The sequence below is a fragment of the Athene noctua genome, chromosome 2 (genome assembly GCF_965140245.1).
Source record: "Athene noctua chromosome 2, bAthNoc1.hap1.1, whole genome shotgun sequence".
NCBI lineage: Eukaryota > Metazoa > Chordata > Aves > Strigiformes > Strigidae > Athene > Athene noctua.
The window spans coordinates 41911430-41929494 of NC_134038.1; the positions used below are offsets into that span (position 1 = coordinate 41911430).

At 41.2% G+C, this 18065-nt stretch overlaps 1 protein-coding gene across 2 annotated transcripts; it reads right to left on the reverse strand.

Moving 5' to 3' along the window:
- Window positions 1-1501: 1501 nt before the first annotated feature.
- Window positions 1502-17819, reverse strand: SDCBP (syndecan binding protein). Of its 2 annotated transcripts, XM_074898927.1 has the most exons (9): window positions 17710-17819; window positions 13690-13755; window positions 9933-10011; window positions 7304-7413; window positions 6840-6998; window positions 5230-5405; window positions 3709-3880; window positions 3073-3164; window positions 1502-2212 (listed from the first exon to the last, which is right to left on the reverse strand). In XM_074898927.1, the coding sequence occupies exons 2-9, from the start codon at window positions 13738-13740 to the stop codon at window positions 2158-2160; spliced, it is 894 nt and encodes a 297-aa protein (XP_074755028.1). In that variant the 5' UTR covers window positions 13741-13755; window positions 17710-17819; the 3' UTR covers window positions 1502-2157. The 2 variants fall into 2 exon arrangements, with proteins under 2 accessions (XP_074755028.1, XP_074755029.1); XM_074898928.1 differs by lacking the exon at window positions 17710-17819 and having other exon boundaries at window positions 13708-13740.
- Between the last annotated feature and the right edge of the window lie 246 nt (window positions 17820-18065).

An 18065-nucleotide genomic window follows, 5' to 3' on the forward strand; every position in this document is an offset into this window, starting at 1 on the left:
ACCAATTACTGCCAGTAAGTGCTTGCCACAGTGGTTCCAGAGACATATCATTTAGTAACCAAATGATGCAGTTAAAATGGCTCCCAGGGTTAATTTGATCACCAACAACAGCCTGAAGTAGTGTAATGATTTTTCTCAGTTACCATAACTGAGAAATTCATTTGATAAGCAGGAAGTTACAGATTCTTCTTGACTGGCACAGCTGAGCTAAACTTAACAGTGCTCCCAGGAAGAACAGGTCTGCAGCTCAGATCCACAATTAAAGCTCCCAACCCTACCCCCATCACTACTTTTCCTATAAACTGGAAAAGCTACAGCTAGCTACACATGCTAATAAGGGACCAGTCTACATGACTTGCAGAGTGACAAGCTATGAATTGCTTGCTTTTTTAATGTGAGCTTTTGAAGTATTATTTCACTATGGACAAGCAAGTAAATAATTAAGATACCACCAGCCCCTGACCAATTCTGGATCTAAGTTAGTTCTGGAAGAATAGCTAAACTGATTCCCCACACCCATCTTATAAAAATAATTACCAATACTAAAGTTATTTGCACTGACTTTGGGCTACTGCCCCCTATGAGGAAGACTGAAGTTCAGTAATCTTGGAACCTGGAACAGAGAGCATTTAAAAAAAAGAAATCACTCACAAAACTGGTATTAAACATCACTTCACTTATAAAGTGTCAGCTGAGCATGCTTATGACTTACTGTGGTGGGTTGACCCCAACCAGCAGCTAAGCCCACCCCACAACAGGATGGGTAAAAGAATCAGAAGGGAAAAAGCTAAGAAAATCTGTGGGTTGCAATAAAGATAGTTTACTAAGTGAAGAAAAAACAACACACTGTAGTGTAAAGACTCACTCACTGCATGCCAGCAGCAGACTGATACCCAGCCAGTCTCCAAGCAACAACTACTTTGGAAAGACTCCTCACAAATTGTTGCTAAACATGATGTCAAATGGTGTGGAATTTTTCTTTGGTCAGTTTGGGTCAGCAGACCCAGCTGTGTTCCCTCCCAGCCTACTCACTGGGAGCAGGGGGCAGAAGGAGAAGCAGAAAAGGCCTTGGCACTGTGTAAACACTGCTCAGCAACAGCAAAAAACCTGCTGTGTTAACACTGGCTTAGTCAAAAGTCTCAAACACAGCACCATACCACCTGCTATAAAGAAAGTTAACTCCATCCCAACTGGACCCCCTACACCCAACAAGCAGCAAACAGCTCTAAAATGAAATTGCAACTGTACAATTAATATGTCTTGTAGAACAGCTAGGCTACTGTTCCACATGTTAAGCTGAAGGTATGAAAAAGAGTTAAGCATATTCTGTCTAAAGTATCCCTGATCTACCCTTTCAAAACACTTCAACATTGTAGGCAGTAAGCTTATTTAGAAAGTTATTTTAAACTGTATTTCTTACCTTGTCTTTGTTGTTGGTTAAAACTGACCTAAACAAAACAAGCCTGTCTTAGCTCATCTTGCAATGCATGCACACAGTATCTAAAGTTTCAGTCATTTATTTGGTGATTTCTGAATCTTTAAGAATGGTTAAGGCAAAAGATAAGCATATTAGTTACATTTCATATAACAAGTAATAAAAAGATTTGAGTATCTGTACACTAAATACGGTTACTTACTGAATGATGCCTTTAGCTACATTCAAGCTTAGCTGGCATTCTTGTGTAAACATTATTTACTAGAACAAAAAATTAACTAGTACTAGCCATACTTCTAATATGTTATTTCAAATCTACTCTTGCAAACAGAAAGCAGTAAAAATACTTGTTTGTCTTAGACATACAAAGCACAGCATTGTCCTAGGTAACAACACATAACTTTGCAAGTGATACCTGGTTCCTTTAGTTACAATGGCTTATAAGAGTAGTAAACTAAATAAGACCTATGAAAGAAGTCATAACACAATTGGAATTTCACATTTGTCAAGCATAAGGCTACAAGTTTTACAGTTTGTGAATAAACAAGATAGGTTGAACTCTAACATTCCCAGCCATTATAGATGCAAATGCTTGATGCAGCATATCTTCTCGTAGCCTCCAGAAAGGCTCATGTGCAGAAGAAAGAAATCACTGAGTATAATAGCCCAAGTGTAGTGGAATCATCATTATATATATGTACACACACATACATGATGCAAGTTTAAACTTCAGGAACAGAGTGATCCATCAGGCTTTTCATAATGCTAGTTGCCATCCTAAAGAAAAGGAAAAGGCATTCAGTTTTGTAAGGCAACTGTAGGAGACCACTAAAGCTTCTGATCGCTGTATCTTTGTCATTGCTAGCCCTTCAATACAGTTTAAAGGCCAGCCATTTACTCTGCTATTTTTGACAACAAATACATTACTACAGAAAGCTGCACCAAACTGCACACACAGGAGAGAAGCCCACAATACTCAACATTTTTAATAGTAACTGAGCTGCGTTATCAGCATCTTTCAGGATGTGAGCATGTGTGCAGAGTCTGATCACAAGTACAAGGGGAAGGCAGGGGGAAAAGGTGGCTGTTGGTATGCTTTCTGCAAAACAGTCTAAGTGGAAGGGAAAAAAAGACCGAATTGTACCTGAAGCATTATTAATTTCTAACAACTTCAAAAACATATTTCTGCAGGAGAGATTTAGCTGTAGAAAGCCACTGCTGGCAAAGGATTAGAAAAAGCCAACTATATTCTGCCAAGAAACACGTTTACGTCACCAGAATTAGTTGCAACAGGAACATTTTAGCTACAAGGTACCAAAATACTTGTTACCCACGTATTTGACAGTTCTTAGGAACTCACGTTCAGTCAAACTATGTTTAGAACAGGGTTTTTCCAAACAAAAAAAGGCAAAGGAGAATCACTAACCAAGAATAGTTTAAAAACAGAACTGAAATGGTGTGTTTTGGTTGAACCATCAGATTAAGCAATTTTTCAGACGCCCCCCATCCCCTCTCCAGCCTTTATATGAAGTTTGTAATTAGGTCTTACCATAAGTACATTTTATTTAATGTACAAAAAAATAGTCACTGTCAACTTGATTATAATTAACACCATGGCTGCTTTGTTTATTACCCACCTCTTTATTATATACTCATAAATACTGGAAGGCATGACAGTAATGGTCACTACATTTCCAGCTGTTGCCAAGATGTCCGCAATCTGAGGGTCCTGTTATTAAAACAAGAAGTCATATGAGCAACATTACTCAAGCTGACTAATAAAGCAGCAGTTCAAAAGTTTTTTCTAGGCATGTGTCATGCAGCTTAAGAGACCTACAACTCCTTGCCTGGAGTATTTAACCTTCAGGGCAAGTGACTAAACCTGCAATACCACTTCGTAGATGCTGGGTTATCAGTATCTTGCACGAACTGACTAGAGAAGGAATACAGAAGTTATACACAGAATTCCTACTAGAATTTGATGCAGGCTGGCAGGAAGAAGCTTATTTTCTGTTGTGCCAGCAAAGTTAGATAAAAACTGAGGGTCAGCCAAGCTAGGCAGAGGGGAAGAGAATGAGTTGCCCTACCTACAGATACAGAACTGCAAAGAAGCCTCAAGACATGTCTCACATGTACAAGTTAAGCTACCTCTCATGACTTATTTTATGAACATTAAACAATATTACAATCCTTTCCCCCCTCCAAAACACAATTAAAATATGCACACAAAAAGCTCACAGCTATCCACACCCACCACTTACTACTTATTTTACCTTCAATCCAATTACATTCTGGCCATTAATTTCACAGATATTGTGCTCTGTAAGAAGTCCATTTCTCGCAGCAGAGCTGTCTTTCACTATTGAGGTTATTTTTCCATTCTTGAATATGAAACCAACATGCCCTGTGCTGTCCTTATGCATAGTAATAATTCGTTCAAAAGGCCTATAAGACATTTAAAATGAAAAAACATGTTTTCAGTCTACTAAACCACAGAAAGAACCACACGCTATTTCAGCATCTTTGACTTACAGAAAGTAATTGCACTCTAAAGGACTCTCATCAACTATAATGAGAGTAGGTGAGTTTAACTTAATTTTGTTGATATTGTTCTATTAATATATACTTGTTTATAAACCTTACATGTTTATACACCCACCCACCAACCAAACACAAAAGGCCATTAAAAACTAAAGTCTTCTCTACAAATGTTACAAGGTAGGTAAAATAGTGCAGGCAGTTTTAACAGCTGTAGGTAGACCACAGGATTCTGGAGTACAAGGCTTCCCCAACTGCCTTTCTACTGCTTTACAGTCATTAAACCTTCAAATTGTGTCTTAAAAAGCTAGTAAATCCAGGAAGGGGGTGGGGAGTCAGGCATGGAAGTGGTAGACAGAGCAGGGAATCTACTACTACCACAGTATTTTTTATTCAATGCATGATAGAAATACCTGCCCTGATAGAAGCAGCATGCCCTCCACTGGGTCAAACTTGGTTCTTAAAGACAAATGAAGCCCAGGGAGGTGGTGGAGTCCCCATCCCTGGAGGAGTTTAAGAGTAGGGTCAACACAGCACTTAGGGATATGGTGTAGTTGGGAACTGTCAGTGTTAGGTTAATGGTTGGACTGGATGATCTTCAAGGTCCTTTCCAACCTAGATGATTCTGTGAACACTGAAAAAACTTCAAGACAGAAACCTAGAAACCTAGTCATACCATCTACCATCTGTCCTCTCACAGCCTACAGACCTTATGTTGAATCTGACCTATTATTACTATATAAATACTGAGCTTGTACCTAGTTGTAATACAATTAAAAATTTGTATTGGTTCATCAAGCATACTTTTAGTGAAACAGGCATTAATTCATATGGAAGCAACAGAGTTCACAAGAAAACTATTGTGCTAAATAAAAAAGCAAATGTATTAGTTAATACAGTGAATATTTTGGTACCATCTTTTATTGCTTTTTCAATCAGTAGAAGCAAAAGTCAAGTTGTGACTGAAAAAAAAAGCACAGAACTCTTGAATTCAGAGTTTAAATTTGACTTGTGCTATCACTAATTAGTTTACTTAGAAAAGTGTTATGCCTCATCATGCCCAAACAAGTGTGCACAGGAAGTTGACAAGAACTATTTTGACTGTTCCACCTTAAAAAGGAACATTTCTGAGGATCTTTACTATGGAAGTACATGAGCAAATTTTGTTATGCCTGCAGTCCTGCTCAAGCAAGAGGAGACCCAAACCCCACAGAATTATTCCAAGATGAATAATGACAATCTGCAGTTGTCTTTACCTGTCCCGAATGATCATTGAAATCCTTTCTCCAGAAGCCTGTTTCAGAACTTTATGTGCTTTATCAGAACTCCATCCTGCACAGTTTTCACCATTGATCTGCAGAACTTGGTCCCCAAACCGCAGACCAGCAAGGGATGCTGGAGAGTTTGCCTGAACTAACTGGACAAATATTCCCTACAAAAGAGAAAAAAAGGAAAAAAAAGAGAAGTTCTTCATTAAAGATGAAGACCAGTAACAGAACACACAGCCCTTTAAAGTTTACCAATCAAATAGGAGAACTTGCTAATTACCTCTCCTTAAGGGGCATTTTTGAAATTTCAGTCTGTTTCTAGATGTCTTTAAGGGACTGACAGATAACTAATGCTCAAATACAGTTCAGAAACAGGCAAATCTGTTCTGTATAGATCTCTAGACATTAAAAAAAGACACGAGATTAACATTAAAGTCTTACTCAAAGGGGTAAACACTATTCTGTTTTAACAAGGTATCTAAACAACTGGATCAAGACAGACTAGTGGTAAATTTACACATCTCCTTGTGCATTTAACTAGTAATTTTTTGCCAGACATCAGAGTCTATATATGGCTGCAGAAATAGATCAGCAATGCTAGGAACTCTATGGCAGATATTTTCCTTCTTTCACAACCCCATTAATTTTCAACTTTTTATCAATTATGACTTGCTAGCACCTCAGGTAAAAAAAACCCAAGGTGTTAAAAAGCTATTTTTAGTCAAGTACCTCTAAAAAAAAAAAGCACAACAAGTAAAAGCATATCAAGGCAAACTGTAGCTAATACCTTGAGGAGGGGGGAGATACAGGATTTGGATAAAAAAAAAAACAAACCACCCCCACAAGAACAAACCACCCATGCTACTCTAAGAAAACCCCAGCATTTCCTGGGTTTGGAGAACTATAAAAAGCACTTTAACCCTACATGAAACCTTGAGTACAATTTTTTTAAAAAAAAAATTCAGATTAAATGGCCTTGCCAAGGTAAAAAAAAAAACAAAAAACAACCAACCACAAAGTAGCGTTTCCCACGTTTAAAATCTAAAGATACTGAAACAGAGAAGCTCCAGAGTAGATTTAAGGATCTTCTTGCAGCTATGGTCATGTTAAAGGAATTTTGAAAAAGCCTACTCTGAAATTAGTCTTTACATATAAGTAAGATGACACCCTCAGTATCCTTATTTTTCTCATCAGCAACACACTGAAATAATCTATAAAGGATGAGCTACTTTTAAGCCATGGGCTGTTCTCTGCATACTGCTGAACTTTTAAGTACTGCCCAGTGCTTCCACAAAAATAGAAACAAGAAGTCTTGAATTGCTAACGAGTATCACAGCAGCTCTGCAAGGTCAATTTCATGCTCTAAATTGGAAAAAAAAAAAAAAAGTATTTTTCAGGTGTAAAATGCCACTGCAGGTTTAGATTCTACTTCAGGCAGATGGAAATCTAGTTACTAATCTAACGAAGGATTTTAAAATTCTGATATTGGATAAGCAAACTTTATGCAGAAGACAATTTTTGTGACCAAGTACTAACTTCACTACTAATTTAATACAGCAGTAAAATCTCTATAGGCAGAAGCAAGTTTCTCTACTTACATTGTCAACAGACTTAAGGCGAAGTCCAATTTTGCCATCTTGATCTTTACACAAAATAGCTTCGCGGATGCCTTGTTTAATTTCTGCTCTGCGAATTCCAATATCATTTCCAGTCACTGGAGCTACCATGTAATTAGTAGAAGGTCGTGTTACCAGTTGCTGATTAAAACAAAATAGCCAGACAACTTAGTTTCAACATTTAAATAGCTATACATCAGTTTATATGAAGTGATATTTAAAAAAACAACACAAATTAAGTCACAGCACCAGCTCTTCCCCACCCCACTACTGGAAACGGACTGCTCAGTTTAAAGCCAGATTAAAACAGGCACCGTTGCTTAAAACAATTCATTTATCAGTCAAGTATAGTACTTAAAACTAATAGTAGTCCACTCTCCAGAATGCTAGATATATATTTAGTCTTTATACTTTTACTGTCTAAAACATGCTTGACTGGTACCTACACCCTGTGGCTGAGCAGCTGCTGCCACTGGTAAGTTTCTCTGCACCTCTTCTTCATTGAGGCTCAGGCCCATGTACTGAGAAAGTTCTGGATACAGTCTGGGGTATAAGCCTATAGGAGGAAGACAAAACAAAAAAATACAATTGTCAGTTTAACAGAACAAGCGGTTACTGCTTTCACATGTACAATTACTTTAACAAATCTTGTCCTATTATAATGTATTTAATTTGAAGTGGGTCTTCTGCTTGTAATTTTCAATCAGGACTCTTATTCTAGCCCAGTTTAGAAAAGTATCCAGATAAGTTCTTTATCTCAAAAGTGCTGCTTAAGAGAACTTCTCGTTTCAGTTACTCCATTCATCCTTTACAGCACAAACAACATCAGATACATGGTGATAAGTTCCAAAGCCAATGTTGTGCTGCAGTCCATGAAGGCGTGCTCTTGCTCCAAAGTTTTTGGACAATTTGTGGGAAACTACTCTCCCTCCCACCCCCAAACCAGGTATGCTAGAAAACACACACACAGAGTCACCTTCCACCAAGTGCAAGACAGCACTTGCAAGAAGCATCCATGCCAAGGACATTCCAGATGCCAGGCAGAGTTAAGTTTCTGCAGAAGACAGCCTCCTGGCTATGAGGTCCACAGTGTAGTCTGCTTTAAGAGTCTTCATAAGAAAGTACCTACCATTTTCTCATAGCTTCAAAATTAATTGGTTTTAGATACACTTCTCAACAAGAGAAAACAAACATGGCCCTTAAAATATCCAGCAGGAGACTGCTCTACACCCAAGAGGATTGGGGCGCTGGGAATGGGAGGAAAGGAAGTTAAACTGACAGACTTGTCAGATCTGAAGTCAAACCACTCTGGAAATAAGCTTGATATTGCTTTTGGCATAACTAACTGGTGCCATTTAATAAGTGGCAGTTACGAAAACTCTTAAGAGTCCACGTGCTGTTCAACAGAATCAGCAAGAACAGAAAAGGCTGCTCAGAAAGCAAGGTGGTGCAAGGGACAGCCTTGGAAGTGAACAGGCTCCCCAGTTCACAAAGCTTAGGTTTCTAGCATTCACTTATGGGTACATGTACAAAACCAGCTATTAGAAGAATCCACATTTGACCAGAAATCGAAAGGAACTTTTCTGAAAAGGCACAAAGGTCATTGCAAGGTGAATTCCAGTATAAACAAAAGACTTTTTTGCCCCTTAATATTTTCACTGGTCATATTGGTATGTTGTTTCACATGAGAGCTGACCTTACTTCCAGACTGACCTATCTGCCTGTAGTTTCACCAATATTGATTAACAAGCTGTTTATCTTTATATGTTCTATTTTTGCTTGCATTTTCAAGCCCCTAGGATCATACACAATTAACGCTGCACAAGACTTTGTGCAGCTACTTGTTTTTTCTCTTTTGTTCTTCAAAGACCACACACATGATGCATCTCTGCTGGCTGTATTACATTCTTATTCAAAAGAGAGACTTACAAATCACAGAACAAATCCAGAAGTTCTTGATGTTTTATGTTCTCCTGCTTCTGCCAGGACAGAGGGATTCCCAGCAGGTTTGGCACACCCTATAGATAATGTAGGCCTCCCTTCATTTGGGATATATCTAGTGATTAATCACTCTTCAGCCACATGTAGATCCTGAGCAATTCATGCACAAGCTGATGTCAAAATTATGTCATTCAGGCCGCAGGCACAAAAATTGCTGGAGAATTCAAACTCTGGACAGTAGAAAATTCTGCCAAGAGGGACTGCTGAAGCAAACTCAAATCTGGTCTAGTGAGGTTAGGTCAGGTAAGTATCTATTCCAGAAAGGATCTATGAGAGAGAGCTTTCTGGTGAGCTATACAAACTCCTGCCTTAAAGTCATCTTATACACACCAGCACCAAGAGGAGAACTGGAGACATGTACCAAGCTTTAATCTGATCCACCAACATTCTGACAGCTGTTCTAGCACTGCTTCTAATCATGCTGGTTAGTGTCTTAGGCCTTTCAGACCAAGCATAACTTACTAACCCAGATCTCTGACCTCAAACATACCTGTGCACCTTCATGGATGCATGGGAGAAAAGGAGGAGAAACTGGTACAAGTCATTCAGTTTTAGGTCTAATGGACCAGACATCTGATCCCAAAATTTGCTGGAAGCTTTACATTGATACCATGACAAGATCAAGTTCCACCTTCCTATGTACTTTTCTGTTGACAGAGACTTGTGTTTGTTCCTGAGCAAGCTCATACAGAGAGGAAAGACAATCAGACTCATGCTGGCCTCTGAAGCTTACAAATATACATGCTATAAATAAGAACAACTAAGCATTTGAGGTAAGAGATAAAAAGAACACAAATGGTATGAACAGCAAATCTTATGTTAGGCTCACTTGGAAAAGGTTTCAAAAAGTTAAGAGGAGGGTTAGTGTTTGCCACGACTTCCTTTTATAAGCAAACACTGTTTTTTGACTCCTACAGCACCTTACTAAGGTAGGTGTTGGCATTTCCAAAAAGGCATAGTCTCACCCTTTGTAAACAGGGTTAGATATTTATATGTATTTGACTGTACTGTTAACTTTAGGATTTCATAACTGCTTTCCAGAACATTAGAATACTATATAGTACACAAGCTTACCTCCATCATGAGGAATAGGAGCAGAAGCTTCAGACAAAATTGCTGGATTAGCTGGATTTGAAGAAAAGGCAGTCTGAGCCTAAAAGCAAAGAAAATCACATTACCTTGTACAAGAAAAAAACCACATCTATGGAATCTCCATTATGCAGGCAGGAGACTTAAATACTTTTTTTCTTCTACATGCTAGTTACTATTCATCTTGAAGTTCTGAAGTCAATCTTCTTTAAAATAAATAACTCCAATACAATATGCTGTAGTAGTATCAAACTACTTCAGTAGATCAACCTGTATCTTCCTTAGAGACAAGGCTACAGTTATAATGCAGCAAGGCTTTACTGTCAACCTGTTCTATTTTTGTCATCAAGCAACTTAAAGAGCCTTAAAAGACACATTAAACTTGGCTGATAAAGTGTTACAAGTTTAAGTTTTAAGGTATGACCTTTGGCAGAGCATTTTGTAATTACTTTTTACAGCTGGATAGTAGCAGATTTACCTCTTAACCACTTGCAGACATTATTCATGAGCTCTACCATAGTCCCTTACAGGTTGCAAGTTCATGCTACTAGTTTAATACCTTCTGAAAGAAATGAACCTTCTTTTTCTACAAAAGGTGCCACTAGAGCAAACACACTAAGTTTGATTTCTATATTGCTTACCAACTCACAAATACAAGAGACTTTATTAAAGTACGCCAGTTTCCTTCCTTCTCAATACCTGAGCTACTATTCTTTTGGCCTTGTGTAATCATGACCAGTGAAAAACACTGCCTTACAGAGGCCTGTTAAGTGTGATGAAATAGCTATCCCAACAGCTTTCCTGAGGCTGAATGTCAAAGGTGTGGGGAGGAATTACTAAATGCACAGCAAAACATTATGCTAAACAGGACATATAAATCTTCTAATACAACGTAACAGTCAAATGACTTAATGTTTTTAAGAAAAACATGCTTAAAAATAGAAGACTTCATGGGCCTGTACTCTCCAGGAAGCTGTTTTTAGAAAAAGTTTCAGAGCAAGAATGACTCATTACTTATCAATATCACATGTATTTCAAATAGCCTCCAACTCAAATGCTGGAGAAAAAGAACAGGTTAAAATACTTAATGTAGCAAGTCTGTTTGTTTTAACCAGCAGTCAATTTAATCTCACTTAGGTGTTGTGGATACAGACTTTGTCTTTCAGTACTCTGCCCCCTTTTCTAAGAGCGCTCTCAGCAGTATTTAAAAAGACAGCATTTTTATAATGCACTTTTTGGGAGACGCAAGTATTTTAGCCTCTACTATCTGCTGTAGCCAGCAGGTTGAGGGAGGTGATTCCGCCCCTCTGCTCTTGTGTGACCCCACCTGGAGTACTACATCCAGCTCTAGGACCCCCACTATAAGGGCATGGACCTGTTGGAGCAGGTCCAAACAGGGGCCATGAAGATGATCGAGGCGGCTGGAGCACCTTCCTTATGAGGACAGGCTGAGAGAATTGTGATTGTTCAGCCTGGAGAAGGCTCTAGAGAGACCTTATAGAGGACTTTCAGTACTTAAAAGAGAGCTTACAAAAAAGATGGGGACAGACATTTTAGCAGGACCTGTTGCAATAGGACATGGGGTTATGGTTTTAAACTAAAAGAGGGTAGATTTAGACTAGATACAAGGAAGGGTTTTGGTTGTTTTTGTTGTTTGGTTTTTTGGGTTTTGTTTTTTGGTTTTGGTTGTTGGGGTGTTTTTTTTTTTTACAATGAGGGTGATGAAACACTGAAAGAGGTTGCCCAGAGAGGTGGTAGATGCCTCATCCCTGGAAACATTCAAGGTCAGGATGAGCAACCTGAGCTAGTTGAAGATGTCCCTGCTCACTGCAGGAACTAGATGACCTTTAAAGGTCCCTTCCAACCCAAACTATTCTATGAATATCAGTGAAGATGGAATGGTTTAATCTTGAAATAATGATATTCATCAATAACAGTATTTACTTGCCCCCCTCTCACAGCTACACTCAATACACAGCCCATTACCCCACTAGTTCCTACTACAGTTGGTAGGAGTCAGATGCTGCCACATAACTGTTAAAGGGCATCTACCCCACTGAGGACAGCAACAAAAACACCCAAGCCTCTCCACTGAGGATGTGTAACCAAATGCTCTTGGCTCTACCTCCCTTCCCTTCCACATCCACATGAATTTTCTCATAGGCTGTGTTGCTTGACATTCTACCCATCAAGTGGTAGAACTTTGTGAAATCCTAATTTAAACTTTGATTGGACAGTCATCTTTAAGTAGGACAGCAAGCATCTGTCCTGTATGAACTGATTCCTGGAAAACTGACCTTTGAGATTACAGTGTCACCAATGATTAAACTAGTTTAACAGAACAATTTGTTTCACTCCCTATAGAAACCTCTATAGGGTTTATTCTTACTTGTCTGTGAAGCTCCACAGTAGACTACAGGCACAATCCTATGGGCAAGGCACTCTGCCCAAGTCCATAAGCCCTGCTGAGCGTACTGGCAAGACAATGTACAAGAGTCCCTGCTCTATAAAATGACAGAGCATGTATCTATGGGTATCTATGGTTCAAGGTTTACAGGACTCACCATAGAGATACCCTACTACCATTTCCTCACTGCTTCATTCAGTGCTCACAAAAGTTTAGTAGTAAAGAGACCATATTTAATATTTTTAACTGTAACACTTAAACTCTCTAGCAATTAGTTATTAAAAGGCTAAAGGAGAAATTCTTAGCTCCAGGCTACTTTCCCCCCCCCCCCCCCCCTCAGTTCAGCATTACCTGACTGTGATAAAGGACTCTGGTAAGATAAGAAGAATGAGGTGGGGAGGGTGGACACAACAAGGAGAAATGCCAACACAGCACCTACAACTTTAAGAGCCCCACCCCACACAAACACAGGTGAGACCGAGGCACTCTACTTCGGGACAGCACAGCAGAGTTAATAAGCTGTTCTGTGCAGTTTGCTTGCTTCCCAATGAGAAGGACAAGGACAGAATAGCAGCCACCTTAAAATGCAGTGTAACTCGTTGTTGTCTACACTGGGAGGGAATCCAGTTTAAGCTTAGGAAAGAAAAGTGAAAGCTAGGTAAAATGCTGAAATAGCAAGGAAACTCCTCGTAAAATACATTCACATCAAATTTCCCATGAGTTTTTAATCCATTAAAATGTTTTTAATTATTTTTTTCCCAGATATTTTTTTCACCTTCATCCTGTCTAATAATAAAGCTACCAATATTCTTACACACGAAGAGTTTTACACAAATGCGATAATCTTGGAAGTTGAGAGAAATGGTCACTACCATAAAATAGCCAGGGCCCAAGTCTGTAATTCTAGATGACACAGAGAGCCAGTACTCTTTTTTTGTGCCCAGCTGACCATCAAAGCTTTCTGCCACAGGTCTGGACACTGGAAGTGAGACACAGCAGGTTTATTAGCTCAGACAACACCTATTCATCATGTCAGAGCTGACTTAAGACTAACTATGTTTGTCTACTTAAGACCAAGTATCTATACTTCAAAAAACCCAAACATATCAGCACATTAAAGACAAATTACTATAAATGAATACATAAACCAAAATAAATATACAGTGGTAAAATAAGCTTGATTATCAAGCTACAAAGTAACAGATTTTCTTTCCCCTTTTAGAGGGTGATGGTAAAACAAACTGTCACCTACAATAAAATTCTCCCCTTCCCTGAATTAAATATCATCAGATATATTATTATCATCAAAACTCATCTTATTAAAGTCCACCATACCTGAATAACTTTGTCCACCTTCAGATCTTCCAGGGAAGGGTAGAGAGACATTTTGGTGCAGTCTCACTAGGTAGAGGGAAGACCAAAAAAAACAAGGGGAGGGAAAGCAAACAAAAACAAACATCAAGGTTAGCCATCAGATATTTACTTAGCATTACAACTTAGAAAAGAAAACAAAAAGACAAAGAAACTAAAGTGTTAAATAAGTGATCTGTGACCTGCAAGTCTTAGCACTACAGATAGATCCCATTAAGACTACCCATTTAATCTATTATCAGTAATAGCCTTTGCATAATAGGCTTTATTTAATTTACTTAGTGTTGTCAAAGTTTAGTCCTTAACGATGAGAAAGCCTCAAAGAGAAAACTGTTTCACATGAAATATCACAAAGACAGACTTTAGGAGGCCCGGATCCAATGACTGATGAAGGTTAAGAGGAAAAATTTAAATCACTCTCCTCCTTCCAACTGGGACAGTATTTTATATACAACTGCAGAAGCTTTTACTCTGTTACCCAAAATATCTAAACACTTTCATCAGTTCTGATACTCCAGTAAGAAACCACTAAAGAGAACTGGCTTCCCATGTCCATTTGCAACACATTAATTGCAGCAAGAGACCATAAACCAGTAAGATTCAGTCAGTGGTGAGTTTCAAAACACAGAGGCTTCAGGATGGCTCTCATGTGATGTTGGGAGAGCCCTGTGACAACTTATCAGGAAGTAATGCAACAAAAAAACACCAAGGAAAAAAACCCAAGCAAAACTGAAAAAGCCGCTTCACATGATCTTCTCAGGCACTGTGCTGACATCCAGCTCTGCTAGAGCTGGGCAACTGAGGCATCAGGAAATCCCATTTTTCTAGAGCTCACATTCTCACTGAGGTCAGCTGAGGGTTTCAAAACCATAATAAAATATTTCATATCAACATACAGGAATATTTTAATAGGGGGGAGGGGGGGGGAACAGAAACAGAAGACAACAGAATGTGATACAGTTTTACAGCTAGAGAAGGCCATGATAATGCAGTTAATGAGGCAGCTCTATTAAAAGCTTTCAGTCTGGGGATTAATTTCCTCATCAAAAGAACAGAGGTCCTTTTTTGTGTAGCAATTCAGCAAAAATTCCAGACTAAAAGTGGCCACTGCATAAACCCTTGAGCTACTGCTTCTCCAAGTGCAGATATTAAGTTGATTTAAAAAAAAATAAACACACACTGATGCCTAATGTGATATCGAAGTAACACAATAGGCATCTCTTCGTATTACACTAAGCTCATCAACAGCTTTTCTAGTTGTTCAGAGTGCCTAACAGCTCCAGTATCATCAAACTACAATTAAAACTTCAAAAAAGTGTGGCCTAAATGTGCCAGAGATCTAAACTGTGAATGGGTGGCTGTTCTTGTTATGTTGCAATAATTAATTGCTACTGGCATTTTTGACTAATTGTTCAACTAAACCAAATATAGTTAAAGCTTCTGGGCTCCATAAATTAAACATACACATTTAAAACCAGTTTAAAGTTCTATTTCAATCCAGCATTGACCTGAAACAATCAAGTGCTTTTGTGCATCCAAAACGGGTAATAGCAAATGCAAACTCAAGCCAAGCAACCCCTTGCTCAGGTATGTGGTGTCTGGACACTGCATTCTGCTGCTAACACCAGAAAAGTCACACACAGCATCAGACTCACATTTACTTCTACACCACAGCTGCCCTAGTACATTCAGGTGCTGGTCCAGGCCCTGGTACACCCCCAAAGCCAGCACACCAGCAGGAAAAGGGAGCAGATCAAGGCCAGTGCATTCCCGAAGGAGTCACCCTGTTTCGGGGTAATGAGGAGCACAGGAGCAGCATTTTGCAGGTATGGAGCTCTGACATTCACACAGCAGCAAAGCACAGCACAGGGTCTGCTGGGTCCCTGGTCCCAGTGACAGACTTCCACGCTGCAAAGCCCAGAGCATTTGCACCTTGGCCAGCTTTAATTCTCCAGTCTCATTCTGCATGCGATTACTGGTGATGTCTGTCACCGACAGGCAACCTCAGCCTTCCTTTAGTTTACAAAGAGGAGCATGGCACTTTCTGTAAAAAAGTATTAGCAAAGCTAAACATGCATTAGTTCTCAGATCACGTAAGAGGACACTCCAGAAGCTTATCCTGACACTTGACAATGCTCCCCCACTACCTCCTTTCCCCAGCCAAGGGCTCACAAACTCAAACGTTTGTCACTGCTATCAAGGAGCTGCCCAGCTAGCTCCCTTGTCATAATCTCACCAGTTACTATTTCTGGTTTTCCAGCTAAACAGCCAGAATAACTGCCACCACTGTAATTGCATTCAATGAGCTCCTAACTCTGTGTAGTGAATTTTGAATTTCTGCACAGGCAGTTGTAGCAAATAATCCTTGTTAAGTAAAGCAATATCTGCAAAAATACTGCATTTAGTTTAAAATATGATCTTTCAATAACAATTGCCACTGTCAGGGACCACCAGGAATTACAGGAAGAACTTGTCCATGACTTCCGTGCAGCATTATTCACAGCATAAACAAGAGTTTCAGCAGGCGCTATAACGGCTTTAGGCACTGGGGAGTGACTACCACAAAATATGAGTCACTATAACCTCCTTTTCCCTCTTAAAAATCTACACTGACACCAGAATCATTTTCTTTGATCATTTCCATATTCCCACGTCTTGCAAGGAACAAGTGTTCAGGAAAGCAAAGATGAAAACCAAAGGAAAATCGTGGGGCAAGAGAGACAGCCATAACTCAGCTAGTGACCCACAAAACCTGGTGGTGAAGGCCTCTCACTATTTCTCAGTACCCTAGCTGGGAAGTCCAACTGCTGGCGCCTGTCAGCAGATCCTGTATGCAAGGGGAAGTGCTGGGCCATTGTCCAGAGACCTGTGGAAAGGCAGCACTCGTGACACCCTGGGGCTGCCAGCAGGAAGTCCTGCGTGGGGGAGTGATCCCGAACTGCCCTCGGTAGCAGAAGAACGGCTTCCCGACACTCTCCAGGTCAGAAAGCGTGGAGCTAAACGCAGCGCGGGATCCAGCTGAACCCCAACTCTGGCCAGCCCGTAGTGACTGCTGGCCTGAAAGCACCAGCAGCCAATACTTGGGAAGGGGACAAAAACAAAGCGGAACGAAAAAACAGCAACCACTAGTGTTTTCTGCTTGTGGCCATGAAGAGATTACAGCAGGCCACAAAGCCAGCACCTATACTGAAACACCAGTTTTCACTTCCAGAAGTTAAAAGCTTACAAACCCGAAAACTCATCTTTAAAGCAGATCTGGGACAAGGAGGTCAGGCTGAGACATCAGGAACTGAGCAACTGTTTTGCAAAACGCTTTCCCCACTAATAACTCAGTGCTGCCCTTCTGATACATATCTAATTAGCCTCTGAGCAACTGCTCTCATTATGCATTTAGCTCTGAAATCTGCTGCCTCCATTTCAGACCTGAAGCAGGGCTCCCTTGCCCGAAAAGGCACGTCGCCATCCACTCCACCCCTGCAGAAATATTTACCCCGTCTACAAAGAAGCTATCACAAATGTCCGAGTCTCCTTACAGACCCCGGCCAGGAAGTACCGTCCTTACGCAACGACCCGGGAGCCTGAACGAGAGGTCAGAAGACACCCCCAAACCCAGGACCGGGGCAGCTGCGCACACAGACACACACACGGGCGTTTGTCTACTCGCTGTGTTCTCTAGCCGCGGACGAAGGAGCCCCTCGCCCGGCAGCAGTCGCCCGCCCTCCCCCCGCGCCGGCCGGGTCCGGGGAGCGGCCGCCCCACGATGCCCCGCAGCAGCACGACATGGCTCCCCGGCGGGAGCGGCACGGCGAAGCCGGCTCGGTACCGGCCTCCCCCGCTACGCCCCCTCCCCGCTCCGCCATGCCCGGCCGCCGCGCCCGCAGCCCCCCCTCCTCCTGCCGCCGAGGACGGGCCGCCGCCCCGGGCCCGCGCACAAAGGGCCGCGGGGGAGAGGGCTCCGCCAGCCGGTCCCAGCCCCTCCTTTACCTTCGGCCCAGGCGGCGGCTGCTGTTCGTCGGGGCCCTCAGCGCGGAGAGGGGCAGCAGCGGCAGCAGCTCCCCGAAATCCCGGCAGCGCCGCTATGAGGGGAACGGCGGCGGCGGAACAGGCCCGGCCCCGCGCATGCTCCGCCGGCGGGAGTGGGCCGGGCCGGGCCGGGGTCTCAGCGCCGGCGGCCGTGGGGCGGGAGGCCGGGTGGCCGTGGCCCAGCTCTGTTAGAAACAGCCCCCACTCCCCACCTTGGCCGGCACCGCTCCCCTCTGGTCCCATGTTTTACTTAGCCTATGGCTCACCGCTGGCGTCCTTCATTTTTGTACTGCCTTTGCCTCATTCATTTGCCTTTA